Below are 10,251 nucleotides of genomic sequence, written 5' to 3'. Positions count from 1 at the left end.
ATGTCTGGCCCAAAAGCACATGCAGATTCTGTGACAGAGACAATTTATAAGCTAAGTTTCCTTGATTCCCATATAGAATTATAACTACAACCACAAGACCATTGCTCTTTGTGGGAGTTTTACCTTTATAATATCACAGCATTTTAAAATTTATTTTACAATCCCTGGGTATTACACAAATGTATGGACACAAAAAAAATGAAACTTAAAGAAATTAATTAAGGAAAAAAAAAAAAAAATCAGATGGGCCTTTTTCATGTTAATTGACTGTTAAGGATAGAGGGCCCACTACTCCAGGGTGGCATGAACTATCACAGAGGTCAATGGGAATTGGAACTATTCAACATTTCACAGCATCCTATTCATACTGAGAGAAACAACCATGATGGAGGTTATAATATTAATAATGACAAATCAATAACTACACAAGAGAGCATGAGAATTTTAAACAACCAAATCTTTTTAATTAGAAAGCAACAAACATGCAGATAGCAGGTATAGAAATTTATTTGAACCAACGTTTTTTCTTACTATAATGAAAGTTATTTTTAAACATTGATCCAAGCTCCCACGTTTGCAAGTTAAGGAAAATATTGCACTTTGCATCTTCTAGCACCCCTCATACATGCCAAAACATTTTAAAAACATTTCTGCTTATTTTACTTGCACTCTCCCCCCAGAGTCATGCACACAATCGTTCAAAAACAAAATGTTAGGTTATCCAAAAGCAATACCTTAAAATTGCACTAAAGCTCTGTAAGGAAAAATATAATTAATGTCTTATACAAATTCCTTAACGTCTAGGTGGTCACGCAGAAGAGACAGTTACTCTTCATCTTCATTTTCATTTTCCTGACCAGATCCTTCTGACCTGTCACCCTCCAATCGGTCTGTAAGACAAAAGAATCATTAAAAGTACAATTTAAAATAATTTCTAACTTACTAGTTACAAAACTATGTATTCACTGCCTATTACAAAGTGCACCTAGGTACTACTGTAAAAGATACGTATTAAATACTAAAGACAAGTCTACTGCATGTACTGAATGGGAATGCTGCAACAACACAAGAAAGCAAGGACAGTAAAAACAAAGACTAGAAATCGTAAGTACCAAGGGGATGAATGAGGCAACATCTAACTTGTGCCTTTTTTTTAGCACAAAGGAAATGGGTTTGAGCACTTTAAAAAAGAAACCTAGGGAATCAATGAGGTGACTGGTCTCTTTAAGGCAGCTGGAGCTAAGGAAGCATTAAAAGACAGTTGTAAACAGAAATTTGCATCTGTCAGAAAACTGGGGACATTGCTGTCAGTGACTGTATGCTTCACAAGAGATGATTTTTGAGTAGCTGTCTAGAGAAAGAGCAAAATTAAATGGAGACGCAGGAGGGTGGGAGCACAAAATTGGCTCAGGATATTCCAACAGTGCACCTCATCAGTTACCTCTTTAGCAAAACAACGTTATTGTCAGAAATATGATTACTGAAGTATAAAGTTGTTCTATCCTTGGAACAGAATATACCAAACAAGGAAGTCATAAATTGTATAAAGAAGCGTGTAGCATCTGAACATATATCCCAAGGAATCTTGAAAATAAGACAAGCTAATAGTGATAGTTTTGGGGTGATGTTTTAGCCACAGACAAGCTAACAACAGTAGCTATGTTAATTTTGCAATAAATATTTATACTAGACAAGGATTATATATAGTATAGGACTAGGGATGCACCGGTAAGAGATTTTTGCAGCCAATACCAATAGCCGATTTTTAAGGAGGCATATTGCCCGATACGATACGATTTCCAATACCAGCCTGGCAGCGTGGAGAGCTGCCTCCAGCTGGTAAGTCTGGTGTGGTGGAACGGGAGGGGAGAGGCGAGGGACTTGGGAGGAATGCAGATCAAGGCCTCTGCTGTAAGGGAGGGTGTGGGGCTGGGGCAGAGCAAGTGCTGCCCAGCCGGGGTGGGGCAGGCATGGCACAGAGCCGCAGTTCATCCGGGGGGGCGCAGGAAGCAGGGGAGCTCCTGCCACTGCACACTGCTCATCCAAGAGCCGCTGGTCTGGCAGCTCGTCCGGTGGCTCCCGCTGCTGTTCCCGCCATTTGTCCGGGAGGGCACAGAGGGGGCCTGTGCCCCCGGATCTGTGCAGGGCAGGCTGTGGCCAGGCTGCACCAAGTTCTTCCCGGTGGGGTGGGGCTGCGCTGGCAAAGGGCTACAGTAAATTTGTGGCTGCAGCCCCTTCCCCATACCCCTTTCCAGTACAGCCCCACCCCTCCGGGAAGAGCTTGGCGCAGATGTGGCCCCAGCCCGCCCTACCCCATGCAGATCTGGGGGCACGTTCCCCCCCTCCCAGACGAGCGGCAGGAACAGCAGCGGGAGCCCCCAGATGAGCAGGCGGCTGCCAGATGAGCCGCCGAACCAGCAGCACACAGCAGCAGGCGCCACCCCACTCTTCTCCCCGGACGAGCTGTGGCTCCATCTTGCACCCACCTCATCCTGGCTGGACAGCACTTGTCCCATCCTCTGTCCCAGCCCTCCCTCACCACAGGGGCCTTGATCTGCTCCCCCAGCCCCTTTCCCTCCCCCCTCCCCTTCCACCACACCAGATTTACCAGCTGGAGGCAGCTCCCCACACTGCCAGGCTGTACTCCTTGCCACCTGTGTTGTGCTGCGGCTGCGTGCATGCACGGGTGATTTATTGGCCAAATTATCAGCCTGATATGGCTGATTTCTGATATAATAAATTTTCTTTATATCGGTGCTAATCCAATATCAGACTGATGTATCGGTGCACCTCTATACAAGACTGCACAGAAACTGCTCCAATAGTCTCCTACCTGCTCTTATATGATTCAACGATGCCAACATTCGTAACATGAAAGAAGCTGGAACAGTAATAGTGTTTCTCGTCTCTTCCAGCATTAATTCATTACGAGTTATAACCTGAGATTGGCAGGGTGGGAGGGGGAAAAAAAAAGTATTAATAAAATGTCAAATGTATTTAACCAGGCTTAGTGTGTAGTGTATATAAAACACTATGTAACTTGGACTCTGCAAAAAAGCTTATAGACAGATAACAGAGCAGACAGCATAAATTATGGAGAAGGATGTCACAGATGTACTGTACAGTGAGGAAAAAATCAGCCACAGAAGGGGGAATCTATCCACATATACCTATTTTTCTATCCAGGTAATATTTTTAATGTGATCTTCACTATGGTATTGGAGTGCCTGGTCAGGGATAAACAATGGAGAAAAATAAATGTGACAACAAGATATGACATGAATGACAAGTGGTAAGTGGAAGTGACATACGTTAATGTAGAAAATGAAGCTCTTGCACCGATGCTGGTCCTGACCACGGAAAAGAAGTCACCTCTCTCCTTTTAGTCTCACAGTGTCCTCTCTCCCCCCACCATTTCCTGTTCACCACCTCTTCCAGCTATGAAGTTCTAAACCCTGGAACTGAACTGGACCCAGTTCCTTCCCATCTTCTCTCATTCCTTCCTATTTATTCTCTCCCCACTCTCATCTGGTTTTTTCCTTCAGCTTTCAAAAGTACTCCTCTATGACTGCTAAAAACCTGACCATATTTACTGCCATATTTTTCTTACCCCTTTTTTCTTCCTTAAACATGGATGCTCCGATGCCTTTTTGCTCTCTCCAAGACTCTTAAGCCTGTGCTTCTTTCCAAGAAAAATGTTCTTTTTAATGTCACAAATGACCTACTCCTGGCCAAATCCAAGAGCCTCTCTCTTCCCTATTACCATCATTCTCTGTTGACCAACATTTTTGGACAGTTAATTATTCCCTCCTCAACTCGCTCATTCATGAACTCCCGTGAGTCTGCCTTTTGCTGGGTCTCCTCCTACCTGTCCAATTGTTCCTTTAGCAATCCTATTTTTGGTCCTTTAGCCTCCTCTCTCCTCCCTCTAATACTTTGTTTTAAGATTCTGTCCATGGCTCCATAACTTTTTCCTTGTGAATGATCTCATCTACTCTCCTAGTTTAGCTACTGTTTCCCAAAAGTACTGTTTCCTCCTGACCTTTCCCTGATCATCTAGTTTTGAATACGGGCACTTCATCTTGGACACCTATCATTAAATTAACAAAGACTGAATTCTTCATCTTTCCCAAATTTCTCACTCCTCCCAAGCAGAACTTAATAAAAGAATTTAAGTTTCTGGTAGAAAAACTTCTAAAATTTCTACAACTGTTAAGAATTGGGCATTGGTGTTAAAAATTATTTCTCCTTCATTTACTTAGCCTGAAAAAAATTAAAGAACTGCAGCCATAATACTAACCCACTGTATGAACATATTAAAGTGTTATCAACTCAGAACAGAATACTTTTTACAGGATCTACATTTAATAATATTTCTAATTTTGAATTATCTTGCAGCACGCCACAGACTTAACATATCATACAACATGGGTAAGGATCACTTTACTCACTCCTAAAAATGAAGACAAAACCTTTTGGCTGGAACAGGACAACTATATAACAGTTGTATCAATAATACAAAACCAAACTTGTGACATAATGAAAGATTTAAAGACTTGGTCATACTTAAATCATTTTCCCTTTGTTCCTCTGTCCTCTCAATGGGACTTCAAACCAAATACTGTCCTTGAACACACACACTTCCTATTGCAACAAACACAAGGACAGGTGGTATAGCCTTTGGACAGGTTTGCTGGAATGCATCAGATTTAAGGAGTGGACAGCACATATTTTTGAAGCAAGACACTACTTATATAGAGAATAAATCAAGCGGCTACTTCTTCAATGCCCAAGCAGCAGTTATTTGAAAAGACCACAAGAGGAGAGAGAAATATTTAATTTGGCCCAGTTTTATTATGCCAGCAGTAACACCATGAGGGGAAAAATTGAAAAAAATCCCATTAAAAAAAACAGTTTAATAAATCTGGCATAACAAATATTCATTAGTTATAATTACATTACATGAAAACCATGAAATCTGGAATTGTCTGCAAACTCCATGAAATCAACAACAAAAATAACTTTCTAAAAATAAAATCCTGGCTCCCTAGTGGGAGCCAGTGGTCCAGGTGCCAGCTGGTGGGGTGGCATGAAGGGCAGCAGACAAGATGGCAGCTGCCTCCCTGCCCCTACCAGGGCTTCTCTGCCAATCAGTGCCAAGGGATGGGGCCACATGAAGAGCAGCCAGCAATTGAGATAGTGGCTGCTCCCTCATCCTCCCCACCCCCCGCAAGGCCTCTCTGCCAATCACAGGGCAGGGCTGCTGTGAAACGACTGCACAATTAGAACTTTATGCCATGATCAACCCACGAAAATTGCTAAATCCCCCCACAATTTAGGCAGACCCCTAGTTATAATTGTCTGGTCACTGCAGGCCATCACCCAAGGGAGAAGCAAAGATTATTTGGTTGTCCTAATTGCAAAGCCATGTTTTGAATTTCTATTTGATCCTAACTTAGTTTCCTGTTTTTAAAATGCTTGCTGTAAGCTGCTCAGTTGCTGAAACGAAGCAGTATAACTCTCAACTTTCACTATGTTTCTCAACATAGTTTTGTACCTGAGATTACTGAATAGAGTTGCTTTTAATTTAACCTGTCCGCAGTACATCTACGGGTTTACTTCAGTTATTTTAGGTCAGTCACCGCTGCTTTCATTATTGAATCCCATTACCCATCTTTGTAAATTTGTTTCTTCAAACTCTTCCCCCATTCGTTTCACATTCATGGTCTCCTATCACTGCTATTCTTAGAAATTTCAATATTTCCTAGTATTTCTTACTTATGGGTGTTCATGTGCTAGGAAGAATTGAAAAAAATCTATTGTTTTAACAACAGCTTATTTTTAAAACAAAACTGATGACCGATTTATTTAAATCTAAAAAACAACATTCAGCTATTGGAGGCGAGATGAGATTTCAGAAAATTTTTGCCAGAAACAGAGGTTCCAGTATTACTGTGAAAAGAGAAAATGTTCTTACCTCATCTGCAAGCTTTCGGTTAAAAATCTTGGACTCTTCTAGTGGTGACCAGATTTTTATATCATAATCAATACCCGATGAAGCAAGAACTAGAAATTTACATATAAAATAGTATTAGGAAAAAAATTCTGAAATACTTGTTTTCTTCACATCTTAATTGGAATTTGACAGAAGTACATCATTAAACACATGTCTGCACACACCCAAATATACCCCTCATCTAATTAAAAACATGCGTTTTACATGGAAACACATAATCCTGCCAACACTTACACTATTGGGTCTATTATGTTTGATGAGACTAAGTAGCAAGCATTTTTATGGGAACTGAGACAGATTAAACACGAAGAAAATAAATGCCAATTTCATATTTGATTTCTTTTTCTTTATACAGAATGTGCATAGTTTAGAACTAGAAAGTTTCTGCAACTATTATGCTCTCTGATGACTCAAAAAATATTTGTTGCCACAGTAAAGATCGCAGGACTTGCAGGTCCATAAGCAACAACAGATGCAAGTGCTCCACAAATTAAATAACTAATTATTTCTTCAAATTTCTTTAATGTACATTTCAAAAGTACAAGGTGTTTTGAAAAATATTTTAAAAAATATCTGCAACATGACTAAGAACTGGAGGGTCCTACGAATTACTGCACTAGAACAACACGGAGCAGAGAGCTGTTAGGAGGCTTTCAGCTGACGTGACTTTGATTCAAGTGCCTGCCCTTTGCCACAAGGGCTGATCCCCACTGTTCCTTTTTCAGAGACACAGCTGGAAGGAAGCTGCACAGGATTAAGAGTCAGGGAAGTTGCAGGTATATTTCGGGAAAGCTTCTGAAAGATTTGGCCCTCGCAGGGGGCCAAGTAGTGGGACATTTAACACGCATCTAGGACCAGGCAATTCAATTAAACATTCAAAAGTTCAGATGCTTATCCAAACTAGGAAAGTGTCCCTTTAAGTACGAACATTTTTCTCAGATTCTCAGCCTTACCAATGACGTTTCTGATATTAATATAGATGAAATACTATTAAAAAAAAAACCTCTTGCAATGTTATATTAATCCCATTTCATAGGAAAATGTGACTGGATGGTGCTTAGCAGGCCACTGAGACCAGTCCACTGAAACTGCAACCATTTGACCAAAGAGTTCAGCAGATCATCCCATGCCAACTTCTCACATGCACCACAGCCACAGGGCACGTTAGGAGAGTAACAAAAAGCACCTTATAACATGCCTTCTGTAAAAGCAGGGGATTCAAGAGAGCTTCCATTGTCCTGACACTGCAATGGCATAGAACAGGGATGGGTAAAATGGTGGATCTGGCCAGCAGCTGGACTCCATTTCCCAGCAACCCCTGCCCACGTCACTGTGGCCAGTTTCCATGGAAACCCAACAGCAGTGATGCTGTGACATCACTGGCAGGATGCGCGGCTAGGCGGGGAACTGCTCTGTGGCGGGGGCTGGGATCTTTCAGTGATGACAGCGTGGCCCGGAGCCACGACAGCGGAGCACAGCTGTACCTCAGCTCCAGACTACGCTGTCACTGCCACAAGATCCCAGCCCCAGAGCAGCTCGTTGCCCAGCCGCGCATCCTGCCAGCACTGCTGGGTCTGGTGTCCATAGAAACCCTGGCCCTGTGCAGTCATGGCACTGCTGTTGAAACCAGTCACGGCAACGCAGACAGGGGCTGCTAGGAAATGGAGTCCGCTGTGGGCCCAATCCAGCATGTGGGCCAGACTTTGCTTGACCCTGGCATAGAAGGTAATAAAGTAAATATATGCCTGATGGTCCTCTGTCCCATGCTACAGAGTAATGCAAATCTATCCATAGTTCTTGCAAATCTGAGCTAACACAAACATTTCTACATGACTTCAAATCTGGCAACTGTTTTGACTTGGACCATATGGCAAAGCCCCTCCAAGCTACTAAATGCAACTTAGCGAAAACTCACACCTCTAAATGAGGCCAATGTCCTATGCTTTAGAAGAGGACTCAGCAACCTACAGCCAGCAAAGAGTGTGATCCAACATGGGGGACTGGTGGCATAGCACTGCACTGTACCACCTATCTTCACTGCAGCACCTGCTGCTCTGCTGTATCTGTGCTTCCCTTTGCTGCAGAGAGGATGGGATCAGAGGCAAGAGTAAATGCAGGCAGCTGACTGCCTGACAAGTGGAAACTTGTGGTTCACAGTGGGGGCAAAGTCACAAAAGGTGGCCTGCACCAACCAAAGGCTACCAAGCCCTGCTTTAGAGAAAGGCAAAGAAACACCTAGAAACCTTAGAGCATTCAAGAGAAGAAAAAAATCCTCCCTGGCCCCTACTGGCTTCCAGAAGAAGCCTATAGAAACTATGGCATTACGAGATGCTTCCCCCACAAAGAAAAGAGTTACCTTTCAACCCTAATACATGGATAGCGAATAACTGAATGCTCTTGATCTTAGCCCACAAGAGGCCGAGAAGTGATCATCACATGCACTATTGATCCGAGAACACCTGTGGCCTATGATGTTATCCTTTTCATAAGCTTCTCAAGTCCTACCTTGAAGCAAAGCAGGTTCCTTAGCTTGACCACTGTATCACTCCTCTACATTAGGTATCTTCTCATTCCCAGTCTAAATTTGCTCATGACACATTTCTGGCCATTTGCTTTTGTGCCCTTATTGCTCTTGAATTTAATATTTCTTTTTCCTTCCTAATATCGACCCCATGAACAGGTATTTTAAAAAGTACTCCTATCCCCTCCTTAACTTTCATTTTGCTATGCTAAACAAACATAATTCTTTTAATTTACAAGATAACTCTTGACTCCCTAAACCATCCTTCTTAGTACCTATTCCAGTTTAAATTATTTTTTTAAAAATAGAGGTACCTATGTATTGCCAGTGGTATGAATACTTCATTGTTTTTACTGCATGCACCATGCTTAATTCACCCTAGAATAAAACTAGCCCCTCTCACAGCCACATCGGTGCAGCTCATGGTCATCATATAATATGCAATATACCTAAGTACATCTTTTCCTGTTTCCCTCAAGTCTGAGTTTCTATCTTATAGCAACTGCTCTCACTTGCATGACTGCACTTTAGACTATTAAACCTTGTACCATTTCTATTATTCTACTTCACATCTTAAATCTTTTTGGACAATAATCCAATCTTTCTTCATATCTCACCTTTGCATCACCTGAACATTTTGCAGCAAGGTACCTAATAGAAATGCTAAAAATTACAGAGAAGGTAACTGGATGATACTAAGCAGCCTAAGTCATAGGAAAAACAACAATAAAAAAAAGAATTGAAGGCATCTACTCTGAATGTATCAGAAACTGCAAAATGTTTCAGTCTTCATTTTCATCTAAGATCCAGATCACATCATCTTTCCCCTAGAGCAACAGATCTCTAGAATATTTTCAAAAAATTCCCCAAGAGATATATGACTACCAAAGCTCTTTTGTCTCAACTCTACTTGTTTTCTACCAAGTCTGAGAGTTTGAGACATCTCCTGCTCAAGACTCAGCCAGCAAGCAAAAGTTGTCAGATCCCAATATTACTTCCCATGCTATTTTGTGTGTGGGGATCATTAGCTTTCTTTCTCTGTGCATGCTGAAGTAGAAAAGAATCTCTTTCTGTATCCTAACCACCTTCAAATGCGGTCGGATGTCATGTGTTACCACCTTTTTTGAACTGAGGAACTGTAGGATATGGCAGCCTCTGTGGGCCAACATTTACTATTAAAAGACTAGAATGGCAGCAATATGTTGCCTTCAGGCAAGCAAGATTCTCCCTCAGGCTCTTAATGATTTAGTGAAGTGACCCTTGGTAGAACAAAATATTGAAGACTCAGCTTTACAAAAGCATACTATCAGCTGTATGAACACGCACACTACAAATGGAGATGGTCTTACTCGGGTCAAATGGATGAGGCTGAAGACAATTCACCACATGATTATCAGCTTCCAGAAGCATGAGATGCTCAGCCGTATGCCGATCCCAAATGAAGATATGGCCACAATCTGAACCACTCATTACAAAGTTAGAGCCCCAAAAGTTGGCTTCCTTTATCTGTAGAAAATAAAATTAATTAAAATATTTGTTACACTTCACACAATTAGCCCAGAAATTATTCCAAACTCTAAATAAATACCCACTTTTAGAACAAGGCTGGCTCTAACCTATGGATTTTAAAAACAAAGTAATAGTAATGGTAAATGTTAATAGTAAATGTTGGCTGCATTTAAATATATGACAGGATCAGAGGAACTGCTGCACC

At 41.6% G+C, this 10,251-nt stretch overlaps 1 protein-coding gene across 8 annotated transcripts in view; it reads right to left on the bottom strand.

The window, feature by feature from the left end:
- Positions 1-439: 439 nt before the first annotated feature.
- Positions 440-10,251, bottom strand: part of DCAF6 (DDB1 and CUL4 associated factor 6) — a 153,916-nt gene continuing 144,104 nt past the window's right edge. For all 8 annotated transcript variants that reach the window (XM_014517574.2, XM_025198210.1, XM_025198207.1 and 5 more), the window contains 4 exons: positions 9,887-10,043; positions 5,978-6,066; positions 2,834-2,939; positions 440-890 (listed from right to left, as the gene is read on the bottom strand). In XM_014517574.2, the coding sequence (XP_014373060.2) occupies positions 826-890; positions 2,834-2,939; positions 5,978-6,066; positions 9,887-10,043 (417 nt within the window). In that variant the 3' untranslated portion in view covers positions 440-825. The remainder of the gene's footprint in view (positions 891-2,833; positions 2,940-5,977; positions 6,067-9,886; positions 10,044-10,251) is intronic.

This window comes from Alligator sinensis, unplaced genomic scaffold (assembly GCF_000455745.1).
Source record: "Alligator sinensis unplaced genomic scaffold, ASM45574v1 scaffold19_1, whole genome shotgun sequence".
Lineage (NCBI taxonomy): Eukaryota > Metazoa > Chordata > Crocodylia > Alligatoridae > Alligator > Alligator sinensis.
The sequence above is the reverse complement of the archived record's forward strand: the minus strand, read 5'-3'. Positions and strand labels throughout refer to the sequence as shown.